This window comes from Apodemus sylvaticus, chromosome 8 (assembly GCF_947179515.1).
Source record: "Apodemus sylvaticus chromosome 8, mApoSyl1.1, whole genome shotgun sequence".
In the NCBI taxonomy this organism is placed as follows: Eukaryota; Metazoa; Chordata; class Mammalia; order Rodentia; family Muridae; genus Apodemus; species Apodemus sylvaticus.
This window is the reverse complement of record NC_067479.1, coordinates 98,415,602-98,441,600: the sequence shown is the minus strand read 5'-3', so window position 1 is coordinate 98,441,600 and position 25,999 is coordinate 98,415,602. Positions and strand designations below refer to the sequence as shown.

The 25,999-nt window shown below is 42.3% G+C and overlaps 1 protein-coding gene across 1 annotated transcript in view; it reads right to left on the bottom strand.

The window, feature by feature from the left end:
• Glud1 (glutamate dehydrogenase 1) overlaps positions 1-25,999 on the bottom strand; it is a 32,899-nt gene continuing 6,900 nt past the window's right edge. The window contains exons 2-13 of the mRNA XM_052190176.1: positions 22,875-22,955; positions 21,227-21,282; positions 18,790-18,853; positions 14,884-14,978; positions 9,759-9,938; positions 8,419-8,556; positions 7,660-7,797; positions 7,330-7,410; positions 5,160-5,283; positions 4,328-4,419; positions 2,657-2,719; positions 1-1,301 (exon numbers count right to left, since the gene is read on the bottom strand). Coding sequence (XP_052046136.1) covers positions 1,182-1,301; positions 2,657-2,719; positions 4,328-4,419; positions 5,160-5,283; positions 7,330-7,410; positions 7,660-7,797; positions 8,419-8,556; positions 9,759-9,938; positions 14,884-14,978; positions 18,790-18,853; positions 21,227-21,282; positions 22,875-22,955 — 1,232 coding nt within the window. The 3' untranslated portion in view covers positions 1-1,181. The remainder of the gene's footprint in view (positions 1,302-2,656; positions 2,720-4,327; positions 4,420-5,159; positions 5,284-7,329; positions 7,411-7,659; positions 7,798-8,418; positions 8,557-9,758; positions 9,939-14,883; positions 14,979-18,789; positions 18,854-21,226; positions 21,283-22,874; positions 22,956-25,999) is intronic.

Genomic DNA, 25,999 nt, shown 5'->3' with positions numbered 1-25,999 from the left:
TTTTGGAAAAGGTAGACTTTTAATAACTGCTTTTATCACCAAGTTAATCATGCAGTTACAAAGTAGTTAGAAATTTCTGAAAGGGTACTGTTAAAAAAAAGCGCTCATTCTTATATAAATAATGTCTGGTACTTCTGTGGACCATTCCTGCTCAAAAGCCCTGGCTGATAACTCCCCAAACAAAAGCCCAGCCCAGGCAGTGCCCAGCCGCGGCTAGTGAAGTGGTGTGCGGAATGCAAAGTCCTGGAGGGGACACACAGGTTGAGCCTGGCCACTGGCTGAGCTCGAAGCCTGCCAGACTCCAAACAGGGAGCCCAAGTCTTTTTTTCTGGGACACTCTATTTGAATTATGGTTCAATTACTCAACATAATAGATCTGCAAATGGGAAGAACAAGTAGTTTTCATGGTAAAGTGGTTACTGCACTCTCTGGATTGTGTTACAAGTTCCAAGAGTCCCCTGTCACTTGCAGGTCTGAGGAGAATGCCCCATAGTGCTACTTCATTTCTGCTGGTCAATGATGCAGGGCCAATAAGCTACAAATGATACTGTTTTATGTTACAAAAAACTAGCTTCTTCCATTTCTTACATTTTAGGCGTTAACTGCTTGAGTAAAAGTTAGGCTTAAATGGTTGAAGGCAATTTTATTACAGCAGCATGTACTGGTTTATTCTGAAAGAATAAAATACATGAGAAATAGCTTTTATTTTTGTTTGCAACTTAGAAAACTGAGTTATTTTGTTGATGTAAAACAGCAATAACTCATTTGAGGACCATGCCACCTTTGAAAAATGCCACACACCTACTTCTTATATGTGTCAGAGTCCTGGACTTGTCATGAAGTGACTGACTGCTCTTGATCCTTCCCTGGCAACAGCACTGACCCTGTGGGAAGAGCCCAGAGCGAGGCAGCACAGCCAGGAGCAGAGACTTTACCTAAAAGCAAAACACCTAACCGGTTGGCCTGGATACGCGTGATTCCTACTTTTACACCATCAGCTTGAACATGATCCTCTGACATAATCTCTTTCTCTTACGGGGCTGATTCCAGCTGACTTGTTGAGAGCAGTGTCCACTAACTAAGGAGTCACAAGAACAGATTTCTATGGTTACATGTAAACTTGTGACAGGTCTGCAGAAATGATAGGTAAAGAGGTGGTAAAGAAGTCAGCTGTGAGCCGTCTATGTGAAGGTCACGCCTGCTTCGTTGTACACCTTGAAGACTTTCTCGATCGCATTGACATAGGCAGCGGTTCTCAGGTCCAATCCCAGGTTATACTTCATGGCCGTGCGCATAATTTGCTGGAACAAAGGGGAAAAGGCAGTGAGACCACCTGACTGAGTAGCAGGATATGAACACAACGGCACATGTGAGGCTTGGTACCAGACACCTGCCCATGACCAGGTATAGATAAGGTGCAGACATCCAAAGACAAAAGACCACAACAGCAGCAATGTTTCTAGCAGGAAGAACTAGTTCTCTGGAATTAATGCAAGTTGCTACTGTCCATGGAACAGAAGAAACTTCCTCCTCAGAACTACAGATGTGAATGGTTTCTCTGCCGTTAACTATTCTGGAATAGTTTAGATCACATACTTATGGCTGTTTAAAATAACCAGGAATAGGGAGATGGGAACATTCTACAACTTCCATGATGACATCTACACAGCCTTATGAATGTGCTACTGGCTGATAAACTTGATACCAATGTGCTTGTGGATGAGACAGTTGGTTCTTTCCTTCCTCTATGTGAGTCCCTAGGGCTGAACTTAGTCAGACTTGGTGGCAAGTGTCTTTATCCACAGAGCCATCTTGCCAGCTCATTATAGTATTGTATTATATCAACTAAACAAACAAACAAAAACCCCCAAACTAAAACCCAAACCCCTCAGAAAAAATAAAAAAATCAAGCATACTGGCACACACTGCTAATGCTAGCAGCAGGTAGGTGGAGGAGCCAGGATAAGGAGCCCAATCACATCCTCAGATACTTAGTGAGTTCAAAACCAGCCTTGGACACATGAGATCCTGTTTTAAAATAAACCAAACAAACATCCACTAACAAGTGTCACCTTCTTCAGTAGAATCTGTCTATGCTGCTTCAACCTGGAAATCCAAGTGCACAGAATTTGATCAAGAAGAAACCAGTCTTTAATTCTAGCCCTTGGGAAGGCAAAGAGATCTCTTTGTGTTCAGACCAGCCTGGTCTACATTCGGAGCTCTAGAACAGCCAAGGCTACATAGAGAGACTCTGTCTCATATAAAGAAAGAAAGAAACAAACAAACAAACAAAACTGTATTCAAACTGTTACAGTTAAGGCCCTGATGTAAGAAAGTTCAAATGGTAAAAAACCAGATTCTATATTAAGGCCAGATTTTGGGCTGAAACACTGATAGACTGAGCAGCATTTTAGGTTGGCTAACTACCTTTTTGGTAACAGTAAACTGCCTCACTCAGCATGATTTCTTCCTAAAGCTTGGTAAATGCTTAAGATGGAGTGACAATAATCATCACCTTGGCTGAAAAGGAACAGCTCTCCTGTACACATGGGACCAGGTAACACAGTACCACAACATGCAATCTGCCTGCCAACATAACACAGTGATCTGTGCTTCCTGTTATTAACACAAAGGCAGCTACCATCTGTACACATACCCTGGCAGATCTCTCCATTGTGTAGGCCAAGCCAGAGTGCACGATGTCTTTCTCAGATGCACCCTGTAGGAAAAAGAACATTAACTTAAAAACACATTTAAGATATGCTTGTGTCTCTAGAATAGAATAGTCTCTAGGATCAGGCTGATAAGCATCAATCCAGAAAAGCCATAATTTCTGTACTATACCAATGCATACTAGCAAGCTAAACAAAACGCATTCTTCAAAAACAATTTAGTTTTAATGATACTGGACAATCGCAAAACCAGTCAGAGCACAATGAAAACAACCACAGAGAAGAAGCCAGAGGGCAGAAGTAGTCAAGATTAGCACGCTCCACTCCAGATGCTATCCAAGTGTGCTCACCACTTCTGCAGTGAGCAGGGCCAGGCACAGCAAGGGGTATGGTAAAGCTGATAGCAGCTCTGGGAAGACGTTGCCTGTGGACGCACTAGCAGCTTTAAAGCTGGAGGAGCTAAGATCTTTTTGCTGTTACAAATGCTATCCAATTGGTTTCTTGGGGAAGAATTACTTAGAAAATTAAGTTACTATCGCTATACAGTGTGTGTGTGTGTATATATGTGTGTGTGTGTGTGTGTGTATCCCAAGGTGCCAGATGAAAACTTGAAGTAGGTTACCAAAAGAGTGGACTGCTCTGGCTTGGTGTGTAGTACATGCCTGTGAGTCCAGAACTTGGGACGTGGGGGAGGAAGAACAGGAGCCTTGGCCACCTGCTGCAAATAACCAGTTGTTTACACTGAACATCTTACAATTCATATTTCTACAACACTTGCGTCATACTTTGTTTTGATTCATAAAATTAGGGAGATGAAACAAACTTGGTAACAACATAACAGTGCTGTTGCTCTTACTCATTCATCAAACACTTGAGCGGAAAATACCGTGTTCTGGATATGTTTAGACATTAGGGACACAGCAATGAAAAAGAAGAATCCTGTGTTGTTAAAAAGTGTGTACTGGATGTATGTGTGCACATACATGCAACATATATATACAGACTTGGAACTAGGATGCTAAACAGATGTGCAACTTGTGGCCTTTTTTTTTTTTTGAGAGGGGGGTCTCAGTAGCCCAGGCTGGCCTCAAATTCATATCAACCCTCTTATTTGTGCCTCCAGAGTTCTAGGATTACAGATAAGTTTTCTTTGTAATGTGTACACACTATTGATTCACACTTTGAAGAATTGGTTATCTTTTATAATCCTTTAAAACTGTGTGTCCATATAATTACCTTGTATTTTCACAGAATTTTGTCTCAGGCCTACTTTTCAATCCTTCCTGATAGTGTTAAGCCACCTGCTGTACTGCAGAAGGCACCAGAGACAGAATTACTTATTGACATCTCCTTTAGAATGGAATGAATGGTAAGCCGGGCGGTGGTGGCGCAGGCCTTTAATCTCAGCACTTGGGGCAGAGGCAGGCAGATTTCTGAGTTCGAGGCAAGCCTGGTCTACAGAGTGAGTTCCAGGACAGCCGGGGCTACAAAGAGAAACCCTGTCTGGGAGGAGGGGGAGGGGAAGAATGGTGAGGTGTCATCACATGATACCATTATGGCTAACATCCTGATAATACTCCATTTAATCCACCCAGCCTGCCTGAAAGACAGGGCTGGAGCATGGGTAAAGGGCACTCTAGGGTTCCCACACTCACCGATATCCTGTCCTGGAACTCTGCTGTGGGGACCACAGGAATAGTTCCGCCATGCTTTCCAAACTTTCTCTCTAGACTCTCTTGAACAGACACTGTAAAAACCCAGGAAATCAAGGTAAGATACTGTTAATAGAAGAGGGAAGAAATAAAGGTATATATGTGTGACCCCCAAACCGGTGTACCCCTAATGGCATACAATCATTAAATACCCAGCAAGGAAAACCTTGCCAAATTCCTATAGAAATGTGAATTAGGTCACTGCCCTGTTTCCATAACACCCGTCACTAGGGTTTTCTTCCTCTGGCTTTTTAAAAAAGAAATGTTGAGGGAAGAGAAAGAACAGAGAGGAACATTCTCAGAATGGCAGAGTACTGGGACACAGTTGGAGGTCTTGGCTTTATCTCAGCTGGATGACAAATTCTAACAGCCGAGTTTAATGTGGTCAAATAAAAAGTATTACCAGAGGACTCAAAAAAGGGTTTCTACACACGGTAGATCTTCTGTAATTAGTGTAGAAAGAACTGGTCTCATTAGCATTTGTGGGGGAGTTCATGTCTGATAAGACTTTTTACAGTACCACTAATTTATAGATGTGGGGAAAACATTATAAAAGTTTGACTATAAACATTTGAGACCTAATAATATGTGGACCATGTATTAGAAAATGTGTATTTCTGCTCTATGACCCAGGAGACAGAACAACTGTTTCTGTTCTTAGGTAACGTCTGTAGGATTATCAGGAACAGATTTGCTAAGTGTGTATGTTTTCCCAGTTCTTTCTTTGGCCCAAAGGACAATGCTTGGAGACATAGGCAGGATTTTACAAACTCACTGAGCAGGTGGTAGTTAGAGTCCCTTTCATATTTGAAGGTCAATCGGCCGTAGCTGACATGATTTAGATTCTTCAACCACTCAAAGTAAGACACTGTCACTCCTCCAGCATTTAAGTAGAGATCCTATACACAAAATGTGACACAGGAAAGAAAATATATATAAAAGGATGACTAATAAAGAGTTCTTAGAAATCAATGAATTCACATACACAAGTGTGTGAGTGTGTATGTGTCAGGTGCACACATGGAGGTTGGAAGACAGCTTCTGAGATTCAGTTATCTCTTTCCACCATGTGGATCTCAGGGACAGAATGCTGGACAGACTCAGTGCTTAGTACCTTTAGCTTCTTAGCCATCTTGTCAGGCTTAGGAACTCAATTTCAATACCAAGGTGGACTAAACAGCTGCACCATGCCAACGTGACCCAAGCAAACGCCATCTGAGAGGAGGCAAGCTCAATTAAGACACTGCCTTCATAAAATGCAACCACGGCCAGTCTGTAGAGCAGTGTCTCAGCCTGCCCAACACTGCGACCCGTTAATGCAGCTGCTCAGGTTGTGGTGACTCCCAACCCCCCAAAATTATTTTTGTTGCTACTTCATAACTGTAATTTTGCTACTGTTATGATTTGTAATGTAAATACTTTTGGAGACAGATATTTGTCAAAGAGACCCACAGGTTGGGAAACACTGCTATGGAAGGGACCAGTCCATTGAACGTGGTGCCACCCTGGGTTGGTGGTCCTGGGTTCCATAGGAAAGTAGGCTGAGCAAGCCATGGGCCAGTACACAGCATCTTCCCAGGCTCTGCTCCTGCCCTTCTTTTGAGGATGAACAGCCTCTGGAAATGCTGCTTTGGTTACTGTGTTTCACCACAGCAGTAGTAATTTTAAGTAAGATCAAACAGCACAAATGTATCTTAGAGAGCACTGGATGATGGTGGTGAGAGCTGGCTTATTTTTACCATGATCTCACACTAAACTATTGTTCACCAGCCAGTGGGTTCATGGGGCCTCACCAGAAGACAGCATTACCTTTGCCACTCCCTGAGGTAGCCTATTTCAGTTAAGTGAGATTTCTTTCTTTTTTCAGTTGCTAACTGCAAAGAGCACTCTTCAGGGTCTACATTCAGTCCCAATAACCTCTGTTTCAGCCCAAACTCTGAACACATCTTACTTGCAGTAGCAAATTAAGAAAGAAAAAAGAAATGCTTATGTGTGGGTATGTGAGTGCGGGTGCCATAGATCTAGGCCAGAAGAGGGGTCGGGCTGGAGGGACAGGCAGGTCGTGATCTACCCATTGTTGGAGCTCTGAACTTGCAAGAGCACTACAGGTTTTAACTGCTGTGCCATCCTATCTCTCTAATCTTAAGTTTTCCTTTCTTCTTTTCTCCCCCAGCAAAACAGGAAGAGACATTTAAAATACATAGTTAGAAACTGAGTGACAAAACTTAAGAATATAATGTAGGGGGGGCTGGAGAGATGGCTCAGCGGTTCAGAGACTGATCTTCCAGAGGTCCTGAGTTCAACTCCCAGCGACCACATGGTGGCTCACAACCATCTGTAATGGGAGTCTGATGCCCTCTTCTGGTGTGTCTGAAGACATTTATAGTGTACTCATATAAATAAATAAAAAATTCTAAAAAAAAAAGAATGTAACAGAATTGTATTTTAGCACAGTATACATTTGACATAACTAGATTTTCAGAGGTTTTCATCCTCAGGTTACTGCCGGAAGCTAGAGAAAGTGTTCAAGACTCCAAGAGAAGTGGCTGGCATCTTAGACTAACCATGCTTCTAATCCTCCCTCTCTCTTTTCTGGAGGTGCTGGGCACGGAGCCTTGGACTTCATGTATGCTTAGGCAAGAACCCTACCACTGAGACCTGGCCTTGGTCCTGTTACCATTTCATTTTTTAAAAATATATGAAGAAAGTAGGCGGATCTTGGTCAGTTCCAGTGAGCATGGTTTACACAGAGCCTAACCCTGGAACCCTAACCCTGAGATCCAGGACGGCCAGAGCTATACAGAGAAACCCTTTCTCGAAAGACAAAACAAAAACAACACAAAAAAGAATTTACCATAACTTGTGACTCATTTTCCTGTCAGCTTCTAGCAAAATAAATTATGAATCCCAGAACATATGAAACCTGAAGAACATAGGTGACTTACTGGAATAACCATGATGTTTCTTTCCAGGAAAATCTTATCAGCCTCTGGAGTGGTTGGCCCATTGGCACCTTCAGCGATGATCTGCGGGGGAATTGGGGACATGCACAGATGTAGGAGAAGACTCATAGGAAAGACACGGGCAAACAACTAAAAGACCATCATTTCGGTTAAAATTAAATCGCTCTACCAAGTGTATGTCAATACCTTGTATTTGTCTGCTTCTCTAATGTTCTTACCCATGGTTTAAACCGATGATGGTGGTAGAGAGCACTGCTAAGACTGTCACAGTCCCCCTGAGGCCTCCCACAGATACTGCCCACTGGTTTTCACCTTGGCTTTGACTCTGGGCGCATTGGATTTGGTCAACTGCTTCTCGCTGGCTGCAGGAATCAGAATGTCACAGTCAGCCTCCAAGATGCTTCCTTCATAGACCTTGGCTTTGGGGAAGCCCAGAATTGATCCATGTTGCTGTAATTAATTAGGAATCAGAATTAATGGCTGCTGACAGAGTTTAAATGTTAACTTTAGTGTCTACTATTCACACCTGCTCTTTGAGAACTGGTTGTCACCACTGTCATGTCCCTGTATTAGTACGGAGTGCGCTCTGAGTTTGAAACCAGGCTGGGCTGCCCAGGGAGTACGAGGCTAACAAAGCGTACATGGCAAGAGCACATCTCAGAAATTCCTACTAATGCATGGAAGATAGAGGCTAACTGACCAACCTAAGCTTGAATTCAAACAAAACAGAACACCCATCCCCACCACCCAAAGATAAAACCAAAAGGGAGAAGAAATAAGATGTGAGGTCTCTGCCACCAAGCCTGAGGATGGAGTTCAGCCACCCAGGAGCCCCGCAGCAGGAGGACAACTCCTGCAGGCTGTCCTATGACCCTCACATGTATATGGTGGCACTATATATATATTTTTTAGGGTGAGATGGCTCGGGGCTTGGCATCAGGCAGCTGCCTGAATTGAAGCCCTGGGACCCATATGGTGGAAGGAGGGAACAGACTCCTGCAGGTCTGACCTGCAGCTGGGTCTAACCTCGAACTGTAAGCCACGGCACACGACTATATCAGAATAACATACCAACTTGAAATCTTCCAGTTCTTTTGGGTCAATACCATCTGGATTCCATATACTCCCATCAGATTCTCCAACACCAACACATTTAGCACCAAAACGATGTAAATATCTCATAGAGTGCAGGCCCACGTTACCAAATCCCTGTGAAGAACAATTAAAGCACAACACTGACTTAGTACAGACAGTGTGAGTCATTCTGACCAACATAAATCTATACTCTGCTAGTTTAGAAGCAGTCTCAAATCCTTTTGCTAAGAAGCAATGTTCTAGGACAGTAGATGGCTTAGATGGTACAGATACTTGCCACCAAGTATATTCTATTCCAAGGACCCATACAGTGAGAGGAGAGAAACAACGATCATAAGCTGTCCTCTGGGGCAGTGGTGGTGCACGTCTTTAATCCCAGCACTTGGAACGCAGAGGCAGGAGGATTTCTGAGTTCGAGGCCAGCCTGGTCTACAGAGTGAGTTCCAGGACAGCCAGGGCTACACAGAGAAATCCTGACTCAAAAAAAAAACCACCAACAACAACAACATCAAAAAAAGCTGTCCTCTGGCCTCTGTGTGCTATGGCACACAACTTTTTAAAAGTTTGTTTGTTTCAAAGTAATACACCGAGCAGCTTTTTCAATAACAAATTTCTATGGTCAAAAATCTGAAACCCAACTTTCTGCTACCTATGAGACTAAGTTCTGGAGTAGTTTAGTGTGGATCTTTCTTGCTTATAAAAAAATGGCATTAGGACAACCCGTAAACACACAGCCCAGTGGTCTTATGACTGTATGCATAAAGGTATAGTACTATTTTAAGGTAATGCTAAACCTAAACTTCTAAGTGAAATACATGCTAACAAGAGACAGATTTAGGTCAATGTAAGAATATGTCTGTATGCTTACTTGAAGCCTTTTCCCCTTCTGAATGCAATTTTATGCTTAAATGAGGATCAAAAGAAGTTGGTGACAGTCATGTATTTAATAACTCCTATTAAGACACATTAAATTGGGTCTAATTCTATGAATCATATCAAAGTTAACAAAAAAAGTTTTGCTTTGAAAACAACCATTCTAAAAATGTAACAAATTCTCAAAGAGTCCAATGTTAGTACTGTAAACTGAAAACTCTTTAAAACTGCAATGCGTATCAGTTATTGTGACAACAACCTGGGGCCGGTGCGAGGATGAGTAGATACGAGCATATGTGCTCAAGCCCAGGCCCTGAACTGAGCCCTGGGATTCACATGGTGGAGACCTGAGCTGTTCTGACCCCCAATGCCCCTGCAGCATGTGTCTTCCCACATAAACTAATGTACACAGCAGAACAAAACAAAGCCCCACACTGTTTTACCTGAACAACAAATGTCTTATCGCCAAATCCTGGTGTCATTCCTAAAATGCTCATGTAAGAAGCTTCATTGATGAAGTTTTCAATTCCATGGAAAACACCCCGGCCAGTAGCGGAGATGCGCCCGTGGATGCCTCCTTGACTGATGGGTTTACCAGTAACACAGGCATGTGCATTGATATCCTGTAAGAGAGGGCTAGAGATGTAGCTCACAAGTACAGTGCTTGTTTTTCTGAGTAAGGCTTGAGGTTCAACCCTGGTGCTAGGTTAAAAACAAAACAAAACAAATAAACAAACAAAAAAAACCCCAAACCAAAACAAACCCAAATCCTGTGAGAGTAAAGAATCATCATTTAAAGGAAGACCTTCGATCTCTTCTGGGACAGATCACTGATCTTGAGCTTGTGATCTTGTCTCAGCCTCCTGAGTGCTGGGATTATAGGCAAGTGCCACCAGAGCCAAGGCTAAGCACTGTTTCTATGATCAGGCCAATACAACAACGCATAATTCTTGTTAACTAAGCACAGTTTCAATACGAGCTGGTGTTGTGCACTGCCTGGAACCCCAGCACCGAGGCAGGAGGAGTTGGAGTTCCAGGGTGCCCTGCTTATATAGGAAGACTCTTTCTTTCTTTTCTTTTCTTTTCTTTCTTTCTTTCTTTCTTTCTTTCTTTCTTTCTTTCTTTCTTTCTTTCTTTCTCTTTCTTCCTTCCTTCCTTCCTTCCTTCCTTCCTTCCTTCCTTCCTTCCTTCCTTCCTTCCTCTCTCTCTCTCTCTCTCCAGTCTCTCTCTCTCTCTCTCTCTCTCTCTCTCTCTCTCTCTCTCTCTCTCTCTCTCTCTCTCTCTCTCATATGTATATAAGTACACTGTAGCTGTCTTCATGCACACCAGAAGAGGGTATCAGATCTCATTACGGATGGTTGTGAGACACCATGTGGTTGCTGGGATTTGAACTCAGGACCTCTGGAAGAGCAGTGAGTGCTCTTAACCACTGAGCCATCTCTCCAGCCCAGGAAGACTATTTCAAAACACAGAATCTATAAGGGTGCACACATCTCTGAGTACGTGTGAGTTATGTTTAAAGTTCATATTCACCAACAGGGAGGAGGAGGTACCTTTTCCAACTCTCTGTTCTCAGGAATCTAATAAGGTAGGCTGTTTTTTCACATTGAGATAAAGTTTAGGAATTTAGTGTTAAGCATAAATAACAATACCATAAGCATGGGTGTAACTCAGCTTGAAGCTATTACTATTTTACCGAGAACCTAGGCCATACAACGTTAGGGTACACATTCCACGTGTAAGCACCTTATGATTATCAATACAAAAAACAAAACTCGAAAAATGCAGACCCAAAAGAGGAGTTGTAATTTTCTCAGATGGAAAGATATGGTGTTATATTCTGCCAAACTCATTTTGAATTTTAACATGTCATTAAAAAAAGAAAAGACTAGGATTGGTAATACATATCTATAATCTTAGCACTTGGGTTAAAAGGCAGAGGCAGGAGAACCTTTCAGTTCAGGAAAAGCCTGCTCTACATAGTGAGCTCCAGTACAGTCAGGACTACACAGTCAAATCTTGCCTCACTCAAATAAAGAAAGAACCTCAGGCTGCAGAGATGGCTCAGCAGTTAAAAGCACTGACTGCTCTTCCAGAGGTCCTGAGTTCAATTCCCAGCAACTACATGGTGGCTCACAACCATCTGTAACAGGATATGATACCCTCTTCTGGGGTGTCTGAAGAAAGCAACAGTGTACTCACATACGTAAGATAAATAAATCTTTAAAAAAAACAAGAACCTCAAAAGATAACATTCAAAAAAACTTTTAAAATGGTGTTCATGGGCAAGATGCAGAAGCCTGTACCTTTGGTAGCACTAATAGTTTTGCAAAGTGGATGGAGGGGTGATTTCTATTTTACCACCTGCCTTTTTACCTTCTTTCAATTAAGGCTACATATGTCTTTTTGCTTACAAAGACATATGGTTAGAAAAACAGGGTCTCTGGACCCCTGGCAAAGAGCTCCCTTGGTAAAGCCCTTGCTGTGCAAGCGTGAGTGCCTTGGGGCCTGCTGGTGGCCAGTGCAGCCAGATCACGGAGCTCCAGACTTAGCAAGCTCCTGCCTTAAAGGTGAGGAGAATGGTAGCTGCAGAGGACAGCACTGACCTTGGGTCACACATATATACACACAAAAGAGGAGGAAAAAAGGGTTTGGGAGTGTTTCCTTTCCGAAGTACTGCACACTATAAATACAGCAAGCAGACCACTGTGGAACAGACACATCCATTGATCACTGAACAGAAGAAATGAGAGGAAGTATGATCATACCTAGAAAACCAACAGAAGATGAATGATGAATTTTAAACCAGTGGCAAAACATGCCTGCTAAGTGAATTAAGTTGTCCACTGTATATCAACTTCATATTACATTCCTACCCAGAAGTCACCTGATTTTTATTCCTATTATTTAACAGGAATTTATATTTTTTACAGCGAGAACTTGGAATTGTATTAGTAATACAGTTACCAACAAAAACAATGAAAGCACGTTTGAAAATCTGGCAGTCTAGTAAAAGCCCTTAGTAGTTTTCCCACAGTTCTCTTTCATGAATAATTAACAACATGAACACAGAATTGCGAAGCTGGTGCCAAATGGTTCTAAATTGTGGAGATGCAAATGCTGGGGCTAAAGGAAATACTGTGTGAGGTCAGGCCCGGTGCCAACTGACTCGCTAGCATCCCTAATGGAGGTATGGGATCATGCCCCCAACACCAAACTGCCAGGTCAGTTAGGTCACCAGTTATGCTAGCTTTTTTTTAAACCTTGGCTTGGGTGTTTGGATTTCCTATCAGTTAAAGACAGCAGAGCTTTCACCAGATCCATCCAAGGTTTCTTTGGTAGAGCCTCATAACACTTCATGCTGCCACAACTGTGTAGGAGATATGAGTAACAATGCACTGCCTACTAGCTTGCAGTGGTCAGCACAGAGCCCAGCTCAAGAGCAAAAGAACTCAACTACAGCTTTCTCAACATTAAAAGGTGGTATACAAGTCAGGTGCGACAGTGAAGGCTCTAACCTAGTGAAGCAGGATAGCTCTAAGTTCTGTCTAAACTGGGCTATATAGCAAAATTTTGTTTCTTTAAAAAAATTAAGATATGAAAGTGGAGTGGTAGTCCAAACCTATCACGTTTCACAGCCAGAGACTTTTTTTGGTCCTTAATAAGGACTGTGGATTGTTCTCAGTATATTACTCTATTTAATCCTTCCTTTGCTTTATCCTAACTCGGGAAGATACCGCGTTTCCTTACATATAAGCAAGCTAAGGCAGACTCAGCTCATAAAGGTGGTGGGCGTGGGAGGCAGAACTGCCAGTGGTCCAAGGCAGTGTGTAACACCGCTCAGGAAATGTGCCCCTCCAGCAAAGGCTAGCTTCTTAGTAGGGCCCTGGAAGGTCCCCCTGACTACCCAGCCTCTTGCTCCCTAGGAGGACTGTATCTCTTACATGGTCTGCCTTGCACACCAATGACTCTGTGGCGCATATCCAGCCAACTAACAGCCAAACAAAACTTTCCCAGGCAGCAGACACCTTTCAGACCGTCTCCCTTTGCTTCTCTTCAATGGTCCTCTTCTTAGCTGGAGGCTTTCCTTGACGTCCCACTTCTCTCTTTCGTGCCCGCTTGCTGTCTGGGATCCTCTATCTGGCCCTCAACAATTCCATCTCCTGCTATACACAGCGAGACACTGATTGTAAGTTCCTCATGGCTTCTCTCTTTTTCAGGACAAAGCCTGATGTCCTGGCTGTCCTTAACAGGCAGTGACCTGGCAGGAGCTCTTTAGTCTTTAGTCCCATGCCCCTCTCCCACTGACTGTATCCCCTCCCTCCCTTTTGAAGTTCACTGTCTTCTGTACTTCAGGACTTTCTAATACTTCTTTTTGCCTCCCTCTTCTCCCCCACTCGAGTCTTGTCTTTCAGAGCTCAGACCATACTTCTAATGGTTCTGGTTAGGCACCACCACCCTTTTTTGTAGTTTTGAAACAGCTTCCACATCTATGCCATTTGTAGTGTGCACCTGATTTCTACTTAGTGTAAATGAAGAAAGTTCCCTGAGACAGGCTCTCTCTGTATGTCCTGGCTGTCCTAGAACTCTGTGGATTGGGCTGCCTTGTACTTGAGTCCATCTCCCTGTCTCCAGAGTGCTGGGATTAAAGGTGACCGCCACCATGGGCCCCCAAATCCCTTTCTAACCCACTCACCCAACTTTATGTTCTTGTGTTCTATCTCTCTCTTCTCAAAAATAAATAAGCTGGGCATGCCTTTAATCCCAGAACTCAAAAAGCAGAGGCAGGCAGATCTCAGTGAGTTTGAGGCCAGTCTGGTCTACAGAGATAGTTCCAGGACAGCCAGGGTTACAGAGAAACTTTGTCTGGAGGACGGAAGGGAGAAAAAAAAATCCCTTCCCTTCTTAGTTCATGGATATCGTTTCCCAGGGTTCCACAGCTTCCTGGGAAGCTGCTCTCTACGCCCTGGGTTCCTGAGCTGTGAAGATGTGTCATATGACAGCCACTCTTCCTGCAGGATTTGTCACAGCAGTCTCTTCACTGTTAAGTAAGCCCACACTAGGACTTGACATCTGTGTGGTTCACTTACCTCTTCCGTCACTTTGACACATGCACGTCTTACCTGCAGTCTCAGCTGTTCTCTTCCTCTAAGCCCCCAAAGCTCCAGATGTTGACATTCAACCAGATTTTCAAAGTCCAGCCCAACTATCCCTTCACAAAGGCCTTCTTTAAGAACCCAGAACTCTACCTTTATAGTATACCATTTCCATACCTTAGCTCATGTGCCTTAGTTTCTCTGTAAGTGAATGTCCTTCTGAGGGGAAGGCAGAACTGAATGTACAATCTGTTGCCTTAACAAGTGAGCTGATTGGTAAGGGTCTGAGCAAACACCCAGTTCATGCTCACTATGCTTACAGTTTCAGAATAGAGGGGGCAAAGTAATATGCATACCAAGTGTACAATTAAAGGGAGATGGACCAGCGATTACCAACTTCTCCTTAAATCAGATGACTCATTACTTCTGTGGCCAGCAATGCAGGAAGCCTTGGGTTTCAGTGGATACTCACATAGTGCCCTATGGTGCTGGCATAGGTGTCAGCGATCCAGGACATCTCTCGCTCACCCGTGCTCATGTCTGGGGCAGGCACATCAATGCCAGGACCTGGGAGCACAGGGAAAGGGCAGTGTGCCAGTTTTAAAGATAAACTTATCCCAAACATAAAGATGCTTGCAATTCTCTAAGAGAACAATGTCACTGTGGCTAGAAAACTTTATATATTTCATTTTAATAATAAACTGAAGTTATAAAAATATTCACTAAATGTCTCTTCTCTATGAAACTTGTACACACAATGTTATGTTGCTATTTCTTCTGTTAGAATTTACTCTGCTATATCTGGAAGTTACCTACAGACAATAGATTCAAGTTACTCCTGGGCCTTCTGGGTATTGTGCTGGCAAATGTTTGGTCTCTCAACCTCTATTTCCTGAACTGTAATTAGAGATAATGTATCATTTGAGCACTATAACAGGATCATCCTGGCTACTGAGTAGACAGGCAGGAAGAGTTAGCTCCCTATTGGCTAAGGTCTTCTCACTAAGTAGGAAGGGAGTGGGAGGTGACACCGCTGGAGCAAGTGTGCTCACGCAGGTCTTCTGACTATCAGCCAGTGTCTGTCAGGCTCAGCGCTTACTTCTCCAGAGCACAGCAAACTACAAAGCAAGGCTGAGAACGACAGTGGCTCCTGGGTAATAACAGCACCCGTGCTGCTTCTACCACCGCTGGGTTTGGTGAGCAAACTGAGCGGTGAAGCTCACTCCAACTGTAAAGGGAGAACTATGCAGAATGCTCTCAAAGCCCAAAGAGCCAAGACAATCGTTTAACATGCTAGTAAGAAAGATTTGGCATAGCTACACAAAGAAGTACTAAATAGCCATTAAAAATACTGATTTATTGACTTGGAATTATCAAATTCACTATGTGGAACAAGGCAGGTTCCATACAGTCATGTGTTTTCATTTAAACAAAACTCTATATGCTTCTTCCTTCTCTACCCTTCTGCACATACATGTCTCTGTCCCTCTCTCTCTATTTACATACATGTATACAGGTAGAGTAAGATAGGTATCAATAACTTGTTTACTACGTTCTTGCATTTTTAAGTCAAGGTTCAAGTCTTATGACCCACTAAGTCTGTCTCTCCACACCCTTGTCTCTGTATTTTAGACATCTTTCAGTCTCTGGATGGTTTGCCTCCATAACCCTGATTTCCATATAGGACTCTGATCTGAGGGAAAGACTTCCCAGACCCACTGACCAAAGGGCCACCTTGTCTGGTTTGCTTACTTTCTATTTCTCAAGAGTGATATACTTGGATTAGCACAATTTTGCCAATTTACAATACATATTTATTTCCTAAGCTAAGGACAAACTGTTAGCCGCTTGTCAATCAAAAAGACATGCTGAAAAACACAAAGACATGGCTGTTGACTGATAAGCTTGCATTTCACAAGTTTTATGTGGAGGTGGGGGTGGGGAGGAAAAAAATTCACTAAAAATCAGCCTAGATAGGCTAAGGGTAAGACTGAATTCCTACTATGTCCATGAGTCTCCAGCTTCATGCAGGATCAATTTATAGGAAGGACAGATTACAAGTAGTTTCTGCACTGCAGATAAATCCTTAAATCCATTTTCTTTAGAAAAAAAAATCAAATTCTAACAGAACATGCACATAAGGGAGGGGTTGAAATCAGGGTAGTTCTGGTGGATGGAGACACAGGGAACATGAGGAACCTGCAGGGCAAAGTTGCAGTTGATAGGAACCATCTATACACACACACACACACATCAACATTTCTAGGCTTTTCCAAGAATCTGAAGAGGGAGGAATATTTTTCAATTTGTTCTGGGAGGCTGGTATTATTTTATTTCCAAGTCTGGACAAAGAATAATCGTAAAGGGAAAAAAAACAATATCCAGGTTTAAGTTGATATTGTACAGAAACAAACAGCCATACTGGTCTACAGATGTTATACTTCATTTATTTCGTGTGGGGACATCACGCTGTATTAAATATGCAACATCTTGGGACTGGTGAGATGGCTCAATCGGTAAGAACAGTGACTACTCTTTTCCAAAGGTCCTGAGTTCAAATCCCAGCAACCACATGGTGGCTTACAGCCATCTGTAATGAGATCTGACTTCCTCTTCTGGAGTGTCTGAAGACAGCTATAGTGTACTTACATATAATAAATGAATAAATCTTTAAAAAAAAAAAAGAGCACTTGCTGCTTTAAAAAAAAAAAAGCAACATCTTGCCCATATGGGTTTGATTATTGAAATGACTATGCTAACAAAACAACTCAAAAACAAGCAACTCAACCCCCCAATAAATCATTCTCCCTTATGATAGCATTAAAGAGACTATGCAGTTGTATGTAGTATTTAGACATAGAGAGCAGAAGGAAGATGCCCATGCTCATGGATTAGAAGACTTAGTTTGGTAAATACTGAAACCTTCCCCTCAAAGATGGCCTCTATATCCAACACAATTCCTATCAAAATCTTACTTTTTTCCTCTTCTACCCCACTCCACTCATATCTAACCCTAAACTCCCTGTGTTAACAGGGTCAGAATCCAGATTCCAGTCTGATGGTAAACCCTGTAGAAAGGGAAGTGAGAAGATAACAGATTGCCCTCCACAAGCAAAGGGGCCAACTGACTCAGACTTAATGTCTGCCTCCCTCAGAGTTCCGGTGAGTCATTTCTGGAACTATCAAGACTTACAACTATGCTGGAAAAAACTTATGAAAATATGGCGATAAATATGACTGAATGAATCTAAAAAGCCCAAGGATGTTAAACTATCACTAAGATTTTAGGCTAAGAGCACACATGCAATTCAAATAACCACAAAGGCATCCCTAGGCTGGAATGTGAATTCACCATCTTGAAGTCAGAAAGCATCCCTTAGGCACAAGTGACGTGCTCAGTAACTTCTGTGGGCAGAATGTTCCCAGGCAGGGAGGCGCAGGTAAAACCCAGTGGTGATCATATGGAGCACGTCAGGAACCCTAAGGATTTCAGACAGAATCTTCTAACATTCTAGCTTTCCCTATATTCTCTCCTGTATCAATCCATTTATTTCATACCTTACTTCCTAACAACAGAGCAAGTTTCAATATGCAGCTGAATCTCATAGGAGCTTGTCACTTGTGGAGGGAACATGGAGAGAAAACACAGGGTAGGAAAGCAGGGTCAAGAGGACGGATGGTGTGCCCAACCCCATTTCCCATTTCAGCCAGTTTCGCTTTGACAGTCTACTGAGTAAGCTTACTTACTTAAGTTAACTAGAAACCTATAGACCAAGAACTAGAAGACAAAGTACTAAGAAACTGAAGGATAAATAACATGTACACATCAAAAGAATATTCATCTCTCACAAAGAACCTATCAAGACAAATATGAGGCAATAAGATGATCAAGCAGGTGGAATAGCCTTAGAAATGGAGCATGTTCACAAAAGCTCCCGGAACTGACGTAAGCACTCCTCAGAGAGGCTGAAGGAGAACGGAGCAGTGAGTTCATCATTAGCCTCACCGCCGCTGCCTCCAGTGGGGTAAAGGAACAGCTAATACACATCAGAAAACACTGCCTTCAAATGACATCAGATTTTTTTCACATGTTAAAATACTGCTAGTAATCCAGTACTTAGTAGTCACATCCTTTTTCATGCTTCAGAAAAGGGTGTGAACAAGGCAGGAATGATCTCTCCTTAGTGCCCTTGTTCCACACTGCAGCGAGAACCTGAACTTGTTAAAAATAGGCCAAGATGTGTCTATGAGATCTATAATGAAACCTGGCTTCTAGAAGGGAAAGGACGACTATACATACAAGTTTATAAAAGCAGTTTAGTCAAGACCATGACTTTGTGGGTGGTTCACTTTAACAGAAACATAGGGCAATACATACCAATAAAACCCTTCTTTGCCAGCTCCATGGTGAACCTCCGTGTAATCTTTTCCAATTCATTATCCTACAGAGACAAACAAACACGCACACAAAGAAACACATTTTTGATATAAAGATCAAATGGAAAGAGGATTTTTATCATGTTTTCTATGAAAAGAACCATCCCCCCTCACCCCCCCCCCCACACACACACACACACTCCCAGTGCGAGCTGCAGAGCAGGCGCGTCTATTTACTCCTTTGGGCCATGGCTTTACTATGCAGCAGTGTAGGCAGACCTTGAACTCACTATGTATCTCTACTAGTAAAGAAAACTAGTGGTCGATAACCCTAATATAAAGAAAAAATGATTTCTTTCCTTTTTTGTGTGTGTGGGGTTGGTTTTTTTTTTTTTTTTTTTTTTTTTTTTTTTTTGAGACAGGCTTTCTCTGTGTAGTCCTGGCTGTCCTGGAACTCAGAAATCCGCCTGCCACTGCCTCCAAAGTGGCGAGATTAAAGGCGAGTGCTACCACCGCCTGGGGGTTTGTGTTTTGAGATAGAGTTTCTCTTTGTAGTCCAGACTGTCCTGGAACTCAGAGATCCATCTACCTCCATTTCCTAAGTCCTAGGATTAAAGGCATGTACCTCCACTGCCTGGTAAAAAAAGATTTTAAAAGGCCTGCCTGGACTATAGAGAATTCAAGGCAAGCCTGTGAAACCCTGTCTCAGAATAAAATGTACAGAGAGGGTTGGGGAGATACAGCTCAGCTGGAGAGCGTGTGCCTAGCATGTGAGGACTAGAGCCTTGGTTCAGTGAGGGCATGACTGAGAGTCTTACTGGCTGGCCTTGAACTTGCTATGTAGTCTAGGCTGCCTATGAACTCAAGAGATCCATCCACACCTACCAGGTGTGGTGTATGTAACTCCATCACTGGGAACACAGAGGCAAAATAATGTAGAAACAAATAAGGCTATATAGGTATGTTATATAGGGAAACTTTGTCTAAAGTGTGTGTGTATGCATAATGTATAACATGACAGCGCACCCTGCAATCCCACTACCTAGGCAGTAAAAGAAGTCGTCCTAGGGTATATATAAAGTACCAGGTCAGCCAGGGCTTCAAAGTAACAACACCCCAAATCACTCCTCTTTTTGGTTCTGTCGCTCTCTCTCTCTCATACATTCACACAAAACAGATCCTGAGGTGGTTTGAAAAGAGACGGCCCCCACAGACTCATTCATCTGAATGCTTGGCCCATAGGGAGTGGAACTATTATGAGGTGTGGCCTTGTCGGAGGAAGGGTGTCATTGTGGAGGCGGGTTTTGAAGCCTCTCTGTTCAGGCTGGGCCTAGTGTGGCGGTCTCCTTCTGCTCTCTGTGCATCAGGATGTAGAACTCTCAGCTTCTTCTGCAGCCCCATGCCTGCTTGATTGCTGCCGTGCTTCCTGCCATGATGAAAGTGGACTAAACCTCTGAAACTGTGAGTCAGCACCAACTGTCTTCCTTTATAAACGCTGTTGGGGTCATGGTGTCTCTTTCTGGTAATAAAACCCTAAGACAGACTCCATGGGTCATGCCTATATTTTCATTTAAATGTTAAGTTTTAATATGGGTGTGATGGCTTATGCCTGTAACTCCCACACCTCATGAGATCAATCTGGGCTATGTAGTGAATCCCTGTCTCAAAAACAAAAGAAATCACAGCAAAAAGTGAGACAGAGTTGGGGTTTAATATAAGATGCTTAACATAGTCGTGAGGGTTAAGAGAATGGCAGTTAAGAGACAAGACACATCCATGTGCGTAGGCCTGGGCTTCTCGAAACGGTTATAGAGATAAACAAGACACCCAAGTACGGGTGAGAGTGTGTTCAAGGAAACATTCAAATGGTGAACTTCAGAGAGAATAAAACCACACAGTTAACCACTGTAGCAATCAGTTTTAACTAACTTGGAACTAACAGAATAAACATGACTTTTACTAGATTAGTTATTTGTTGCTAGACTAAAACATCAATATTAAAACTTCAGATCAAAATAGTATTCATTTTTTAATTTTTAGTTTTCTAAGACAGGGCTTCTCTGGTAACCTTGGCTATTCTGGAACTTACTATGTAGATCAAGCTATCCTTGAACTCAGAGACCTGCCTGCCTGCCTCTGCCACCCAAGTGCTTGGATTAGAAGTATGTGCCATCATGCTGGTCATAAAACTTCAGATCAAAATTTAAACAAAAAAAGGATGTAAATGTTTATCAACAAGAGAAGTACTAATTACTAGTTAAGCAAGTAAGAAAGACATTGACAACAAGCAAGTATGGCAAAATACGTTAGGTAAGCTATAACTGACTCAATCATTATTTGTTTTCCAATTCCTCCAGGAAATCAATGGAAACCATTACTCACTGGCATGAGGAACACAATTTTGGGCCCTAGGTGGACAGTACCAGTTGGATACTTACTGTATAGTTCTTGGGGTTGATCTTAACACCTGCTTTAGCACCTCCAAATGGCACATCTGAAAGAGAAAAGTGGAAGACATTGTTCCATATAAAGCTTAAAAAATATAAAACCAGAAAGTACTGCCAACGCAGGGGGAGCAAACATCAAGCGTTTGTTTCTGAAGTACTCTTGCACTTCAGACTTTCTTACCTATACACAGTTATCCTGAGGCTGGGATCCAACCCCAGACAAGAAGTTTATGTCTCATATATACATAACCTACTAGGAACGATGTAGGACATTTTACTGTTGCCTGTATTTTGTTTTTTGTTTGCTTTTTGAGACAGGGTTTTTCTGTGTAGCCCCGACTCTCTGTAGACCAGGCTGGCCTCGAACTCAGAGATCTACCTGCTTCTGTCTCCAGAGTGCTGGAATTAAAGGCACGACCACTGCACAGTCAGTCTGACAACAGCTCACTTCCTCAGATCAGGTGTGGGGCTCTCTACTTAGGGCCCTATCTTGGTGCTCACACAGTTTCAGACTCTGAATCATTTTAAGGCAGGGTTCTTTGTGTAGTCCTGGCTGTCCCGGAACTCACAGATCCACATGCTTATACCCGAGTGCTAGGACTAAAGGCGCGAGCCACCACAGCCCAGTTACATGACTGTTTTAATTCTAGAAAATTCCCAGGCTAACTCCAGTGCTGCAGCTGAAGCTTAGCTGATAGAGTGCCTGCCTAGGATGAAAACTACCCTGGGCTTAATTCTCAGCATCACAACAAAGCACAGATGTTAAACTTGAAATGAAATCTTACTGAACAGGCATTAGAATGCCAGCCAGGTGTTGATTCTATTTAATCAGTAGACTACTACTTCTAAGAGAATAGTGTATTCATTTTCTTTCCACTATGATTTATTTATAGGCCATAGATGAGCATTTAAAACAAGGAGCTATGCTTCAAGAAAATCCAGTTAGCTTCTATAAATGTCACTGTTTTAAGTCTGGAAATGATGACAAGGTTCTTATTTCTTTAATTACTATATTCTCCTTGGTAATATATATTCCATTACCTATATGTTACAATCTGTACTGATGTACAACTGTAATGCAAACACACAAATATGGGAAACAGTCTATACTTCCCACAGCCCTTAGAGAGATCCTAAGCAACAAAATACGTGTGTTATAATTCAGAAATGAAGACGACTATGAAAGAAAGCAAGGAAAAAACAGGTCAGGTTTGGTGACATACACCTTTAATCCCAGCATTTGGGGGGCAGAGGCAGGAAGATCTCTGAGTTCAATGCCAGACTGGTCATAGAATTTCAGGCCAGCCAGGGCTGTATCATTGAGACATTATCAATAAACAAACAAACACAGCCCTTCTAAAAACCAAAACAGTTCTGTTAAATATTTTTATAGCATACTAAAAGCAACCATGGGTCCAATGAATTGGCTCACCAGGTAATAGTCTTGGAAGCTTGACAACCTAAGTTTAATTCTAGGAAGCTGAGAAAAGGAAGGAAGCGAGAACTACTCTAGAATGTTGCCTCTGACTGCCACACACATCATTATAAAAACAGTAATAAAAAGGAAACATTTTAAAGTAGCTGTGTATGTCCACTTTTCCCCAGCTGTGAGGCAGGCTCAGCAGAGAGGGCCACTCACCGACCACTGCGCACTTGTACGTCATTAAGGAGGCCAGCGCCTTCACTTCATCCACACTCACGTCAGTGCTGTAACGGATACCTGGGAGATGCATGTAAAAACGGAGGGAAGGCACGGTTACATTTACAACTTCAGCTTAAGTTAACAGTAATAGCTATAAATCGAAAACACCATGCCTCTTATATTTTACAGACAAGCTATTTCTATAAACAATGAAATACCTTTTTTTCTTTTTAAAGTTTTTGAGACTTTGTGTCTCAAAGTTTGTGTAGTCTTGGCTGTCCTAGGACTTGCTCTGTACACCAGGTTGGCCTCCAACTCAGATCCACCTGCCTCTGCCTCTGTGCTGAGCAATAATACTTGAAGCATTTCATGTATAAGGACACCATAAAAGGTAAAAAGCAGGGCTGGAGAGATGACTTGACGGTTGGGAACACTGATTGTTCTTCTAGAGGTCCTGAGTTCAATTCCCAGCAACCACATGGTGGCTCACAACCCTCTGTAAAGTGATCAGATGCCCTCTTTTGGTGTGTCTGAATACAGCTACAATGTACTTATATATATATAGAATAAATAATTCTTTAAAAAAAAAAAAGTAAAAAGGAAAAGCTGCTAATTAGACACCCAAAAGGAGTTATAGAATGGGCACTGAATAAATTAATTTATGAAGACTAGTTTTTGCTTAGAGGGCTGGAGAGATGGCTCAGCGGTTAAGAACACTCACTGACTGCTCTTCCAGAGGACCTGAGATCAATTCCCAGCAACCACATGGTGTCTCACAACCATCTGTAATGGGATCCCATGCTCTCTTCTGGTGTGCCTGAAGACAGCTGCAATGTACTCACACATATAAAATAAACAAATCTTAAAAATATATATATTAGTGGGGTGGTCAGTGGTGGCACAAACCTTAAATTCAGTACTCAGGAAGCAGAGGCAGGAGGATCTTTGAGTTCAAGGGCAGCCTGGTCTACAGAGTTAGTTCTAGGACAGCCAGGGTTATACAGTAAAATTGTCTTGAAAACAAACAAATCAAACTAAAACCAAAACACATGTTTCCAATAGATGAACTTTTTTGTTTGTGGAGAAAATTTCCCCAGCCACACCCATGTGGAAATATTAGTCACACCACAGGCATTTTTCTGCAGACTGTGAACTAATGAAAATCTTCTACTGGAGTGAGATATGGGAGGGCTGTCAGGAAAGAAGAGTACATCCCAGAGCAGACAAAACCAGGGCAAGAAGGGAGCAGAAGCTAATGAAGGCTGTGCTACCGGGGTTAAGTTTTCTCTGCAAACTTTCTAAGTAATCAATAGTATACAGGTGTTCTTACTACTACTGGATTACTAGGCACAGTAGTAATAACACAAGATCTCAAAGTTAACCCCAGTAAGACAAAAAGACAACCCCACTCCTGGAAAGCTAGTTGTCCTATCTCTGGGATCCAAACCCAAAGATGGCCAATCGCTAACCTTCACCACATTTGAATAGACATTTAAGATATTTATATAAGAACAGGAATATACATGTATATATATATTCACATACATTTATATGTATATATATACATATATGTATGTATGTATATATATATATATATGTAAATTAACTAATTCAGTACACTGAGAAATTAGCACAATTAGAGTACATGAAGAACAAACTATAATTCTAGAAACAGAAGAAGGTATATTATGATTTTTTTTTTTTTTTTTTTTGCTTTATCCTAAACTATCAGAGGCCTATTAGCCTCCATTGCCACCGGCATTACTGTGTTGGGGCAGCAATGTTAGTGGGTTTAGTAGAGCAGCACTAAGGTATGGGTGGATATAGAGGGTTTTAACCCAGAAGCAGGAGCCCCCACAGCCACCTGACCTAGAATGGCCAACGGGTCTGATTGGATGTCATCAGGAGGGGCCTCAAATCTAGGGTCATATTCTGCCCTGCTGACAAAATAAATAATCTATGCTCTAGTCCAGCAGAGAAAACTACAAATACTACTATAATGATGCTCATTATTTATCAACTAGGGAAAACCTGGAAGGGCAGAGCCTTAGTGAAGGCTCTGCCGCTGTGATACATAAACTACCACCACAAGGAACCTAGGGAGGAAAGGTTGTATTTCAGATTGCACTTCCCCACTGCTGCTTATCATGGAAGGAAATGAGGCAGGAACTCAAACAGGGAAGGGACCTGGGGGTAGGAGCTGATGCAGAGGCCATGGCGAAGAGCTGCTCAAAGGCTTACTCAGCCCACTTTCTTACGGCCACCAGCCCAGGAGTGGCACTGCCCACGGTGAGCTGTGTCCTCCAACATCAACTGCTAATCAAGAAAATGCACCACAGGCCTGTCTGCAGGCTAACCAGGTGGAGGCATTTTCTCAACTGAGGCTCCCTTTTCCAAAATTACCCTAGCTGACGTCAAGTTAACCTAAAACTTGCGGAATAGGCAAAGATATACTCTCAAACACTGAGCCCTCTAGCTTCCATTTTAATTACCACACGATTCTCAGCATGCTTAGGAATCTAGTGACTGATAGACTCTATTTAGTTCATGCTGGCCTCTGTTGCCTGTGTGTTGAGATTATAGGCATGCACCACCACACACCTAGCTGTCACCCAACTTTATACTCAGTAGTTTAGCATCCATCAAACCTGTTGCAGATAAAAATGTAAGTCATTGTTAGAAGAATGTAAAAGTACAAATCAGCTGGAGTAGATAGATGGGCAAGTCAATACCCAGGAAACTGAGGCAGCTCCCATGCCCATGTCCCGACCCCAACCCCACATAAGTAAATGTAAAACAAATTATGTCTCACAAAAATGAAGACAAAACCAAAGCAAACCAAATCATCTACCTCCTCAAAACTAGCTGGGATTGCCATGGTGATAGAGAAAAACAAACCCACCAGCTCATTACTTAGGAAAAAAAGAAAGACTAAGTGAAAACCACAACTGACAGCTTGACATTTTCCTTCTGTTTCTAGTTGAATCGAAACCAAACACACACTCACATAAACTCCTTAGCTAAAATCCTTTTGTATGATGAATCAGTAACTTAACATTTTTGGAAATCTAAATGTTTTAAAAAATTACTTGAACTGGGATCTCCTTAATGGGGCATGTCTT